The sequence below is a fragment of the Kwoniella pini genome, chromosome 3 (genome assembly GCF_000512605.2).
Source record: "Kwoniella pini CBS 10737 chromosome 3, complete sequence".
Lineage (NCBI taxonomy): Eukaryota > Fungi > Basidiomycota > Tremellomycetes > Tremellales > Cryptococcaceae > Kwoniella > Kwoniella pini.
In genome coordinates, this window is record NC_091718.1 from 2,092,175 (window position 1) to 2,105,364 (window position 13,190).

At 45.4% G+C, this 13,190-nt stretch overlaps 5 protein-coding genes across 5 annotated transcripts; 2 read left to right on the forward strand and 3 right to left on the reverse strand.

Annotated features, from left to right (window-relative positions):
- Positions 1–836: 836 nt before the first annotated feature.
- Positions 837–2,806, forward strand: I206_102978 (uncharacterized protein; the record flags this gene model as incomplete). Its single annotated transcript, XM_019155080.1, has 8 exons — positions 837–909; positions 964–1,067; positions 1,128–1,177; positions 1,240–1,306; positions 1,368–1,479; positions 1,532–1,617; positions 1,674–1,879; positions 1,942–2,806. The coding sequence occupies 8 exons, from the start codon at positions 837–839 to the stop codon at positions 2,804–2,806; spliced, it is 1,563 nt and encodes a 520-aa protein (XP_019012483.1).
- Positions 2,807–3,645: 839 nt separating this feature from the next.
- On the reverse strand, positions 3,646–5,541 carry I206_102979 (uncharacterized protein; the record flags this gene model as incomplete). Its single annotated transcript, XM_019155081.1, has 7 exons — positions 3,646–4,207; positions 4,272–4,355; positions 4,416–4,592; positions 4,652–4,899; positions 4,972–5,096; positions 5,163–5,194; positions 5,261–5,541. 7 exons carry the CDS (start codon positions 5,539–5,541, stop codon positions 3,646–3,648), a joined length of 1,509 nt encoding a protein of 502 aa, XP_019012484.1.
- An 824-nt stretch (positions 5,542–6,365) lies between these two features.
- On the forward strand, positions 6,366–8,222 carry I206_102980 (uncharacterized protein; the record flags this gene model as incomplete). Its single annotated transcript, XM_019155082.1, has 7 exons — positions 6,366–6,647; positions 6,711–6,869; positions 6,932–7,041; positions 7,168–7,327; positions 7,391–7,497; positions 7,560–7,868; positions 7,949–8,222. 7 exons carry the CDS (start codon positions 6,366–6,368, stop codon positions 8,220–8,222), a joined length of 1,401 nt encoding a protein of 466 aa, XP_019012485.1.
- Positions 8,223–8,964: 742 nt separating this feature from the next.
- Positions 8,965–10,315, reverse strand: I206_102981 (uncharacterized protein; the record flags this gene model as incomplete). The annotated part of the gene is made up of 8 exons (XM_070202659.1): positions 8,965–9,175; positions 9,252–9,339; positions 9,395–9,560; positions 9,615–9,668; positions 9,721–9,753; positions 9,797–9,830; positions 9,901–9,973; positions 10,036–10,315. The coding sequence occupies 8 exons, from the start codon at positions 10,313–10,315 to the stop codon at positions 8,965–8,967; spliced, it is 939 nt and encodes a 312-aa protein (XP_070058760.1).
- Positions 10,316–10,831: 516 nt separating this feature from the next.
- On the reverse strand, positions 10,832–12,628 carry I206_102982 (uncharacterized protein; the record flags this gene model as incomplete). Its single annotated transcript, XM_070202660.1, has 10 exons — positions 10,832–11,065; positions 11,131–11,355; positions 11,420–11,556; positions 11,618–11,674; positions 11,741–11,797; positions 11,856–11,882; positions 11,949–12,207; positions 12,286–12,337; positions 12,391–12,421; positions 12,478–12,628. The coding sequence occupies 10 exons, from the start codon at positions 12,626–12,628 to the stop codon at positions 10,832–10,834; spliced, it is 1,230 nt and encodes a 409-aa protein (XP_070058761.1).
- Positions 12,629–13,190: the final 562 nt, after the last annotated feature.

Below are 13,190 nucleotides of genomic sequence, written 5' to 3' on the forward strand. Positions count from 1 at the left end.
ACATCATCTGGAAATGAGGTCTTCCTTTCAGAAAAATCCTCGGCAATACCTGTTCACAATACCATCCTAGCTTGAGAACAGGGGAACACAAACAAATCCGAAGTCGGAAGTCATCTGTCACGGAGCAACCTCGGTGAATGTATCGCATGAGTAGCTGCGATTACTTGGCAGCGGTCCGATATAGCCGTTTAGCCTTTACGTTATCGTCGAGGAACATCCCACAAATCTGGTTACTTTCGGGTCTGATTTGACGAGCCTATTTCAAACAGCTCAGGCCTAATTTGTCGTGTGCCGCTATTCCTCACTCCGAAACAGGTATGCAATCTGAGGAAATGGAAAGAAAAGCTGTTCGGGAAGAGTAGGATTCAAGTATACAAAGCGGCAAGTTGGGGAACATGGAGGCCCTGTTAAACCTCTTTACCCTTAACGCCTATATTTTCACAATTATGGGTAATACCGCTTTAACTTTCTGTACGTCCCATGACTTTTCACCTCCAACTTTTGTCGTGTCCGAGGTTTCGCCGTTGATCACAACAAAAAAAGTATTAAAAACATTGAAGAAACCTCTGTTCTTGGACCTGACATAGCCATCATCAAGAAGCAATGTGCTTCGATCTGTTTTTCGGAAACCCGGAGACCTGCGTTTTTGACAAGAACATACCGACACGATTCGCTAGATCCATCTATCGTATACGCCGCTTCTGAGGACTCGAAGAAGGAGATAAAAAGCTATAAGAAGGTATCTCCAAGAAATAATCAATCATCCCCGCGGTGTCCCCATTGTATACTCAAATTCATTCTCTCACTCTAGCTCAATTTGAAACTCGAAAGACAAGATGGCTACCAAATTTTCAGACTTGCCAAATAATACCAATGCAAAATGGTGGAAGGATCCTGGTATGAGAATTGGTCAGTAAATCCCTTTGCTAGATATCAAGACCAGTGCTAATAAGAATGCTGTAGGATTCGTTCATATCTTCACTCTTTATACTGCTGTATATTCCCTGGGTTACGACGGGTCCTTGTTGAACGGTCTTCAAGCTCTTACCGAATGGAACCACGATTTCGTAAGTCATACTATCAGGCAAAAGTTGTGACATGCTGAGCGTTGTCACACTTGTGTGTAGGGTAAACCTACCGGAACCAAGTTGGGTCTGATTGCTGCTTCATACTATCTGTAAGTACTTGATCTACAATCGATGATTAACTACATCGCATCTGACTCGTGCACCTCTCCAGTCCTAAAATCCCACTCACATTCGTCATCGCGTGGATGGTCGATCGATATGGTCGAAAAATTGGTCTTGTAAGCCCACTTCGTCTGTCACTACCACTCTTCGTATTGCCAAGCTGATGATAGGGCACAGTACATGGGTGCTCTTTTCATGTTGGCTGGTGCTCTTTTGGGAGGTTTCTGTCACTCTGTCGCTCAACTTGTTGGTTCGCGAGTGCTTTTAGGTGTCGGTACCGCTGCTGCTCGTGAGCCGCTTCTTGCAAGCCAAAGTTTGTGCAACAGCTAACAGTCTTATAGAGGTCACTGCAGCTGCTCTTGTCCCTGAGCTTGCTCATCCCCGAATCCGACACTACGCAGGTGGTTTCCTCAACACCACTTACTACGTGAGTCGGTCAGGTCTTTAGGTGAGAGCGAACAGCTAATTCTCTACGATTAATAGATCGGATCCATCTTCGCCGCTTGGCTCACTTTCGCCATGGTCTACTATCCTGGCAGTAGCTCATGGTCATGGCGTGTACCTAATCTTATTCAAGGTTTCGGACCTCTTTTACTCGGTCTCGGAGCCTGGTTCATCCCGCAATCTCCCCGATGGTTGGTCAAAAAGGGCAGAGCTGATGAAGCACACCAGATTTTGGCTACTTACCAGTAAGTTTGCCATTTCTCTCAATCGTCCTTCGGCATATCCTGACAAAACAATGACTCAATAGTGCTAACGGAAAAATGGACGACGAACTTGTTCTGCTTGAAATGAGAGAAATCAGAGCGTCTGTCGAACTTGAGAAGGCCGCAGAATCCGCTTCTTGGCTTGCATGGTTCCAAACCAAGGGTAACCTTCGAAGATTTTTCGTCATTATTATCCTCGGTACCGCTACACAATGGGTCGGAAATGGTGTCGTTCAATATTATTTGGTCCCTGTACTCAAAACTGTCGGCGTCACTCGACCTGCTCAAACAACTGGTGTGAATGGTGGATTGGCTATCTGGAATTGGTTCATCTCCATGTCTGGTGCAAGTCTTGTAGAAAGATTCGGAAGAAGGCCTTTATTCCTCACATCAATCATCGGAATGTTCTGTTCATTCGTTATGATCCTCGGTCTTGCCGGAGGATACAATACAAATCATCACGAATCTACTGGTGTAGCTATGATCCCATTTATCTTCATTTTCATGGGGTTCTATTCCTTGGCTCTAACACCTCTTCCTATGCTTTATGTTCCCGAAATCTGTCCTCTCGCCCTTCGAGCTAAAGCTGCTGCTTTGCTTTTGCTTGCTCAAAACTGCGCTCAGTCATTCAATCAATTCGCCAACCCAGTAGCTCTCAATGCTATCAGCTGGAGATACTATGCCGTCTACGTAGCTGTTGATGCTATTTACATTGGACTTTTTTGGTTCATGATCAGAGAGACTAAAGGTCTCACCACCGAAGAGGCTGCTGTTGTATATGATCCAGACCATGTCAAGGAAGCCAACATGGAAGCTGAAAAGAGGATGCATGAAGAGGCGCAAAAAGTCGCTCACGCTGAACTTGAAGACAAGAAAGCCGCTGTTTTCGAAGAAGAATTTAAGGCTTAGATCGATTTGGAGAATACGGATAAAACCTTGGGGTGCTTCATAATTCATTAATATCTATCTCGATATGCATATAAGGTACAATCTTTACGGCTCTTGGAATATCATTCTCTGGCGCGTATGGGCATGACATGCTCGTTGGCATATTCACGACATCAAAGCGGCAAATGAGGCTGCCAGAAAGGGACGCAAAACTGATTTGTGCTTTCAAGCTGAGTTTGGAATATATACCTCAGGATGCCGCTTCAGGCTTCCTGAAGCAAAATGCATTTTGGTCGCAGGACAAGGGCAAATTCATGCTTTCCGAGTTCTGGACGCACATGGAGGAACCGGACTCGAACTCCGATCTTCTAACTTGATATCTCGGTTTCCGGATTGGGATCTTATATTCCGAATGGTGTCGACCTGGAGGATACATAATGGATAAACAGAGGTAAAATGATCTTCTTGAAAGGAGATCGAGCCCATTCAGTGCTAGTGCTCTGGCATCCTGGCTCAGTAGTAGTATCCGGCGTTGCATGCAATGCCTTTTGCGTTCTTGAAATACCATGAGAATACCCGAGATTGTGTGAGTTGTCATTCAAGACATCTGCAGGTTTCCCCGAAGATTTCAAATAGATGTGAATGATTCCAGGCAGCACCCACCCGCAAGGTCACGGGTACAGTGAATTAGGAGATTATCATGCATTCGCTCACATCACATCAAGACAACAGACCAACTATAAGAAGAATCAATTAGAACAACTAAAACCGAATATCCAGCTTCGCTCCGTTCCCTCTCGCCCTTCAGCCTGTGAGCTAGATATAACGATGCGTTACGAGAACCGTTTGCCGGTCAATTATTACACTCTGATAACAGCGTAATCATCCTTTTCTTCGACATCTTTCTTGCTGTGATCGAGCTCTTGAGCATGTTCTTCGGCGTCAAGAACATCGGCAGGAATCTCATTAGGAGTAGAATTCACCAATAAAAACATTGGACCCGCAGCAGCAGCCATAAGCCCAAAGGTGACGCAGAATCCAATGAGAGGGGAAGTCTTTATTTGGGTATTCATACCGTATGAGATAGCTTGACCGACTGCTTCGAGACACCTGAAAGCGGCACCATTTCGTACATTGGCTTGAGCGTCAGTGGCGAACGACGAAAGAAGCCAGTACATGTATGACTGGGAGAGAGGTCCGGTAGTTTGAACGAAGAAGTAGGGCAAGAAAGCAGAAGGATAAAGCTTGTCGACCCAATCGATCTTTCCGGGGCTATGTTTGTTGAATTTGGTCTGCATGACGATAGTCCAAATGTACACAGCCGTATTGAGGATGATCACGGTGAAAAGACCGAGTTGAGCCCGCCGTCTTTGGCTGAGTCCCTTTAGATCCAGAATGAATCCGAGTCCGAAACATCCGATACTGCGTAAGCACAAATGGGTTAATCAAAGAACTCTGATGATGCCTTGAGAAGGGTACAGCTTACATGCAGAAGAATGGAGAGACAAGAGACGACAGGGCTCGAGCTCGAGTAGAGAAATAGGTACCGAGGTATGTAGACCAAGTACCTCTGTGTCAGACTCGTTGTCAGCTATGAAAGAATGAGCGATTGGAGGTGAGGAAAACTTACCCGTAGAAGAAGGACCAAATAGCCCAAAGAGCGGAAAGTAGGATGAGCTTGGAAGTCATGGTCGTCTTGATCAATCTGAATTCAGCCTTTGTTCCAATCTTCTCGGAAACTCGGACTCTGGTACCGTCTGATCGAACAACGTTATGCAGAGGAGTAATAAGCCATGCGAAGGGAAATCTAAAGAGTATGTATATTAGCGATCATATGGTATGAGTTTATAGCTGTTGCAGACTTACGCAAGACTTTCAATAATCAAGAAGGCAATGTAGGTATCAGGAGTGACACCACCCGTCACACCAGCAGTGTGATTCTTAGAAAGATTAATTGCTCCACCGATGAGTTGACCGAGGTTACGAGAAACGATCCAGAGAGCCAAGTACTTTCCTCGAGCTCCACTAGGAGCGATTGACATGATCGTCCCTGACTCGGCGACATACCAACAACCACTTCCAGTACCGGTGAAGAAAGCACCAAAGATCAGAAACTAAAGTGTGGAGAAAGGAAACTCTCTCAGCATGACTTGTTGGACTATACAGTTCGGAGTATCCACGCTTACCCATTGTACACCAAATTTACTATTACAGTAGTAAGAAGCACCTCTGATAGGGAAAGACATAGCACCAATCACCAAAGCCCATTTCGTACCTAATCTGTTCACAAGTGGTCCTCCAAATAAACAAGCTGTAAAAAGAAAATAGATCACAGTAGTCAGCGCGAGATTGTCCATCGTCAAATAAAAAGACTAACTGATGGCCAAACAAGCATAATTGATGGATGTTCTGAGATAAAAATGGAAAGAATCAGTAGATAGTATCACCCAGCGGCTTGCTGTGAGAGGTACCCACGCGATATTTGAGGTTTGGGGAGTTGCAAGACCACCACCACCCAAACCGGCGATTGCATCAGCCATAGCAGGTCCACAGAAAGCTTGCACACTCATAAGAAGCATTTGAGTTAAACTATGTTGGTGGATTCGCTTCCATAAAGGTACTTCATTTTGATAGGCTACCATGTCGACTGTACCATCTTCATTGGTGTGAGCTGGACCGCCAGCGGTCTTGATCCGCAAGGCATCGTCGTTACCAGCTGGTCTGGTATTGGGAGGTCCAGCATCGAGTTCGGCCATAATGACTATTATATGTCTTATCTACTATGGAGTAATAGACAAAAAATATGGCGAACGAAGTGATAGAGTCGAGCTTGAGGAGAGAACAGGAAGGAAAAACGACCAAGAATGCTTTCTTATATAGTGAGCCTAGCCTTATCCGCTATCTCGAGTTTTTCGGATTTTCCGGGAGGTCATCCCTGTCTTGCCGCCAGATCCTGCTATCAGATGTTGCGGTCACTTGGAGTCCCCATCCGACAAAACGGGCGGGGGATATCAGACGATAAGGGACAAACAGGCATCAGGGCTAAGGAAGTCATCGATTTAGTTGCAATTTGAAGGCCCGAATGAGCGGATATGTCATGTCCAAATCACCGCGATATCGGGAACTCTATTTGAGTCTCACAGGGTGTATAAGGGTTACCGTGCAAATTCCGGTCCGGGAACATTCGAAAATCTCGCCTAATTAATTCGTGACCATGGTCAGATGTCAAGCGGAACACGATATAGGCTCGCGTTTCTTGAGTTTATAAGCCTTTCTTTCTCGTGGATGATCCATGCAATTATGAACCAGGTAGGTGACCTCACGTGGGTATTGTATGGGAATGTATGTCTATTTGCGGGTTGAGTCGGCAAATGAGCCAAGACCGATAACACGGATTCTTGTTCAGATAATCAATTAGATGGCGACTGCCAAAGGACTCACGTTTCCGAGATTCTTACATGGGCCTCAAATCGATATAAACCTGACATTATGTCTTTTCTTCGATATCTTCACGCACTGCATGCAGAAGCAACAGCTGCCACACCTTGCCACATCATCCTAGATCAAGTCTGACCTTACGATGTCAACGTCAAGAGCCGAGACTAGAGTTATCGTGGTCGGTGGTGGAGGGACTATGGGGTCTTCCACCGCCCTTCACCTCTTGAGGAATGGATACACCCCTTCCAATATCACCGTTCTCGATACTTATGAGATTCCTTCAGCCCAGTCGGCGGGAAATGATCTCAACAAGATTATGGGTATCCGCATCAGGAATCACGTAGATATCCAATTAAGTCTGGAAGCTCGAGATATGTGGAACAACGATCCGGTCTTCAAGCCTTATTTTCACAACACCGGAAGGGTTCGTCCTCATGGAATATAGAGCAATCTGTACGAAAACTGCTGACTCTCATTGATCTAATAGCTCGACACCGGGTCTTCACCTGAGGAGATCGAATACCTCAAGAAAGCTTACAAGCAGAGCATAGAGGCTGGTGTAGGTTTGGAAAAGTGTACAGAGTGGTTGGATACCGAAGATGAGATCTTAGCAAAGGCACCACAGCTAGATCGGGAACAGATCAAGGTGAGTGATTATGCTTACAAGGCGATCCACTGTGTAGGCCGCTAATAAACTTCGTCCTGTAGGGCTGGAAGGCCATCTGGAATGCAGATGGAGGTTGGTTAGCCGCTGCGAAAGCCATCAATAGTATCGGTGAAGTGTTGAGGACATCTGGTGTGCGTTTCGGTTTCGGCGGGTGAGTGATCATACTTTTTGTCTTCCCATCAGTTCCACCCATCCGCCCGCCCACCGACCAGCTCAGATACCTCACAACTCTCCTGCTTCCCACCCTCTGTATCTCGCGCTGACATTTCTATGGCAGCGGCGGCTCATTTAAGGCACCTCTTTTCGCCGCAGATGGCACCTCATGTATTGGTGTAGAGACTGTTGATGGTACCAAATATTACGCCGACAAGGTTGTACTCGCTGCTGGAGCTTGGACTTCTGTGCTGGTTGATCTTGAAGAGCAATGCGTGTCCAAGGTGAGCTGAGCGCTTCGCCCATGAGGAGCGATTTTAACTCAACTGATGACCTAAATTACTCAGGCTTGGGTATATGCTCACATCCAACTGACTCCTGAGGAAGCTGCTCAGTATAAAAATATTCCCGTGGTCTACAACGGCGATCTTGGTTTCTTCTTCGAACCTAATGAGTAAGCTCGTTTCCGTTCCATATCTCTCTTCCCGATGAACCTTCTAAACAGATATACATTAGGTTCGGCATCATCAAAGTGTGTGATGAGTTCCCCGGATTCACACGATTCAAGCAACACAAACCATATGGGGCCTCCAGCCCAAAGAAGATATCAGTTCCTCGATCTCATGCCAAACATCCAACAGATACTATCCCGCTTGAATCAGATGCCAGTATTGGTAGGGCTATCGATGCATTCTTGCCCAAGTTCAAAAACAAGAAGAGGTTCAACCAAGCATTGTGTTGGTGTACAGACACGGCGGACGCGAACTTGTTGATCACCGAACACCCTAAGTGGAAGAACTTTATCATTGCTTCTGGAGATAGTGGGTGAGTGAAGACAATCACCAGCTTCTGCACCCGCTTCGGGGCCTTTATAGAACTCAGCTAAGCCTCTGCATTGTGTATAGTCATTCCTTCAAGTTACTCCCTAATATCGGAAAGCACATAGTCGAGCTGTTAGAAGGGCGGTTAGCTGATGAACTGAAAGATTCGTGGAAGTGGAGACCTGGATCAGGAGATGCCTTGAAGTCCAGGAGAGCGGCCCCTGCTCGAGACTTAGCTGACCTTCCAGGTTGGAATCACGACGGCAGTGTCGATGCTACAACTTCATCACTTGAAGAGCTCAGGATATCGCAGAAGCAAACTGCCGAGACTGGACGAGCGCGTCGAGCTAAGTTATGACCGGTGATCATGCCTAGCCCTACCATATTGTAGCAGAGACGTTGATATTCATGTAGATATCAGTTATTCTTTAATATCATAGATGAGCTCACAGAGCAATATGCATGTTGTCACAATCCACATCAGTCTTATGGCACAACTTGGCACGCCGTGGACTTTGAAAGCCACCATAACCTTGATAAGCATCGCGATGTCATCTCGGATGCTAGACAGTGTCCCTGCATAATAATTCCTTCCCTCTGTGACGTATTGATACCTGTCCAGGAAGGGAAGAATTTTCAGATAAGATGACAAGGGCGCTCATGCTTAGGGGATGATGGTTTGCTTGCTGAGCTTACTGTCCTGTGTGATATCCTTGATAGTTCTGGCTTTTATCTTACTTTATTGGCACCGCCGTTCCGGTTATAGATCGGCTCAATGGCCCATCAGTTAAAATGATCTCAGTAGACTTACCCTCAGTATGATGGCGATGACCTTATTTATGGCACTCCCCTCTTCGATACGACAAATCCAACCCGTTGACGCATGGCTTCTTCACAGCCTCGTTTGCTAATCATCTTCATGAAATGAAAATTTTACCTTCCTACAAGAGGGAGACTCAAAAATCCCAAGAACAGAAGTGCAGGTCAGAGCAGTGCACAGGCGAAAAAAATCAAAATAGCACAAATGCATGTCAGTCCATCCATATCGTATGCAGTTACAGTCAAAGGCTTTGTTGCACCCTTCAATTTGACGGCTTCTCCTAGGCTTTAGTCGATTTCCAAGCTTGAAGTTGTTCGTGTGCCGACACGAGTTCTTGTCGCAGACCTTGAGCCATGATCATGGAGTCATTCGACACGCAAAGCATGGTGACCCCGCTTTGCAAGTGGGCAGATGCTTGCTGTGAATTCATACCAGGCATAAGAGATGCCTTTTTATGATCTTTCGCGGCGGTGAAGACTTTTTGTACGCATCTGTCAGACCAGAAGCAAAAAGAATAGTCAGCCAAACACAGTTGGATGATTCGATGATAATTGTGTATACACTGACGAAAGCCATCTCTCGTCTTTACCAATATCCGCAAAGGTCAACCCCAGTGAAAAAGCTAAGTCACCAGGACCTAGCATCAGTCCGTCGACTACAAAAAGTGTTAATCATCAGTATCGGAACAATGTTATGTGAGCAATATTCACCTTCTTCCAGGGCTCCTAGAGCGTCTGCGTTATTTGCGCCTTCCTCATCTTCGATCTGCAGGATGACAGCTGCTTTCCCCCAGATCTCGAAGACTCCCCCTCCGTTTGGTGCTCCGTCGTTGTAGCCGAATTGCATTGCATTGGGGGGACCCGAACGGTTACCAACCTATATGTCTCATGAGGTCATCGTGACAGTAATCAAAGTCTTGATGTGACTCACGGGTGGAAATCGGCAAGCAGAGATAGCTTTTTTGGCTTGTTCAACGGTAGAGATCTAAGATTGGGAATCAGATCGGTTGACCGCTCCTGCAAAGCAAACGACTTACATGGGGGAAAATAACCCCAGAAGCTCCAGCATCCTACTCTATCAGCTTGATATTTCACATTTTTACTCACCAAAACCCATGCCGCATATTGATGCTCAAGAGCTGGCACTCTAAAGAAAATTGAAGATGGTGTCTTAGCCGCAGCCTTCTCGATAGACCTCCTTGGTATCAGCTACTCACCTTACTATAACAGCAGTCTTTCCTTCTCCAGCGTATTGGATGATTTTGATAAGCTCAACAATGCTTTCAGGAGCTGCAGATTCGGTTAGCCAAGTCCCAGCGATTCTGGGAGGGTCAAACATGTGGCTAGCTCACTGTAAGGCGTATGTTCCCAATCTAACAGGACATAATCATAACCAGCTTGCCCGATCATTCTAGCTACAGTAGGATGAGGGAACGCAGCATAGAAAGTACCGATCATAGGCTTCTCTCTTGAGATAGCCATTCTACTTCTCAAATCAAACGTATGATGCAAGGTATGTCCTCTGTAGTTGAGCATGGATGGATCCTGCTCTGGTGCAGCGGGAACACCAAAGAACTGAGCAAAGTTTGCATCTCCAAAAGATGGTGGGGTACCAAAAGGATGTTGGGGCATCATGTAGATGTACGAGTTGATCTGTAAATGATGATATCGAACGAAACGGTGAGTGTAAATGAGAAGGACATTCACGTTGGTCCTGCTATATATACATACAATTAAAGATGCTGTGTTCGGAACTGATTTGCTTTGCTATCTCACTCCCTTAGGCGTGGTGCTAAAAATACGCATTGAGTCAATGGACCACGTTTGTAGATACTGTGTCACCGACGGGGTGACGGCCTAATAATATCCTTGGTTATCGTAAATACGATCGAGATAGCGCAAATGAGTCAAGGGAGAAAGCATGCGGTACATAGCTAAAAAGGAACATGATAACGGGATGAGATCAAGGGCGTTATTCGATCGTTCCGTCATCTCGGCCTTCATCTTCGCTCCGAGATCCCGGATAAATCATTAGACTATGCATCATAGTTGCTCTTGCCGTATGGACTTGCGCAACTGACAAAATGGATGAAGACAATATATAACTATGACGTACATACATATCACACAGAATATTCAAGACAAAATCTATTTCCGCGACTTTGCTTTCTCATACCGCAACCATTCGCCAAGTGCCATTATAGGTAGAGATTGACCAAAACCGACAGTGATTTTGGGCATATCCTTGTAAAAATTCGGATCGGTGCTCACAGGTGTGCCCTTCGATACATTTTGTACCTCACCATTGGGTTTCACTTGCGCTATACAAGCTCTCAGCCCTGTCATGGCCGTCTTGATGTATTTGTTCTCCTCCAATATGCCCTGCACAAATCACCTAAGCATCAGCGTGTAAAAACAAGATCCCGTGGGAATGAGAAAACACTTACGGTTCTTATACCGATAAACATACCAGCTACAAACCCAGCACTGGCACTCGCCTCTACATAGCTTGTCTCGTCGAGTAAGAGAGTCCTCCATAGACCGGTCTCCTGGTCTTGCAATTTGACCAAAGTGTCTACTTGTCTATGTAATACGGAGACTAGTGTCCGATAAACAGCATCTGTTTTTGGAAGTTGTATCAAGTCCAAGAATATTGGGATAGCTATCGTAATCTATCGAAAAATCTGTCAGCTCTTCAGATGCCCGGATCCGAGCTTTATACCAGTCTCATCTTACCCAACAATTCCCTCGAGCCCATGCAATATGTCCCCAATCATGTCCACGACCTTCGCCGTCAAACTCGTATCCATGATTCCATAAACCATTGATGGGATCCATGAGATATTGTGCGTGTTGTACGAATTGGTATTTGGCTAGATGTGCCAGGTCAATTGTTAGTGAGTGGTCGCCCGCTGAAGATTCTTTCTAGCTCACCTTCTTCTATATAATGAGGTCTATCCAGTAACTTCCCGATTTTCGCAAGCGGTAAGACTGTAAGTACCGAAAGACGAGGTTTATTCCACTCCAAGTCAGTTGTCCGAACGATTCTTCACTTACCAGTCATCATCAAAGTATCGTCCCAGACTTGATTTTTGTTCTCTAATCGGAAAGTGACTATGTAAATAATTGTCAACATCATACTGCATGTCATTTCAACTAGGATGTCACTCACTATGCTGGTATATACCTTGTTCGGCTCCTTATACGTGCAGAATTGTCAATTTGTCCATCAGCCGGCGAGTCAATTCAAACCACTTAGACTTACGAGGACAATCGTGATAGGCCCATTCTGCCCATTCATCTATCCATGCTTCATAAAGCTTCTTCTCTTCCGTTGTGAAAATACCTCCTCGATTGTATTCAACTTCCATAAGCGATGCGAGAGTGAGTAAGACAGCCATACTATTGATATTCTTAGTTGTACCTCCTTCAGCTGCTCGAGCGGTATACCACTCTTTTATAATTTTCAAAGTTCGAGCTGCTTCGGGCGATGATGGATCTTCCGTCGATTTCAGGTTATAGTACTATATTCATCTTGTTAATCGATATTTTGTGCACCGGACATAAAGATCGACACCTAGAGATACAGGCAAATTACTCACGTTGAAGAGACCGTACAGCCCAATAGCCTGTTGCCATTCCCAGAAGTTCCAGCTGGTTCTTTGACCTTAGCATTGCACAACCTATAGGCGGATACTCAAACTCACCTTGTACTATCTATTACCCTTCCATCGGCAACTGTGAGTTGTAATGGTCAGCCGAAAGAGTTTGTGGATCACTGAGATATCACTTACTAGTGTACTTATGTATCCCCGCTTTATCCTCCAGTTCGACTAAGGCCTTGGTAATCCTCGCAACGAGCTCATCTATATTTTCCGCTTTTACATCGTATGTACGATAATCGAACATTGGTGTTGCATACTCAGGTAAAGTACTGATTGCCATATTGATCCGTATAACGCAGTGGAACAGCAGGAGGCTGATGATTTGTAGACCTGGAGGAAGGTATGTAAAAGATATAGGGTGAAGTCTTATCACGGTTCAACGGGACAAGGCTGATAGTAGCATCAGCATTGATTATATATCATCAACTTGTTTTCAATACACGACCTTTACCATCCGTTATCGGTACTATCCAAATGAACCTGAATCAACCTATATGGATACCCCTGTTTATTCTTGTCATGTCCCGTTGCTATATTTTGCGTCAGATATGCGAATCCCGGACCATATGACCCATCAACTTGGCACCTGCCCAAGATATGTTTAGGCCAAATGAAATCAGTTGACTCACCGGGCCGTTCGGGACCGGTTAGTTAGGTATTTACGTATTTTTCAGTAATCAAGGCGCAATAACCCAACAAGACAGTAACACGGAGACCCACTTATGCCAAGCAAGAGGATACCCATTTCGGTCAATCCCGAAATGCTTTCCGAGTTATTTTTAACTTCAAGTGGGACTATTGTCCTATTTTGGCTTACATCTTCACCCTAAGTCTTGGAGAAG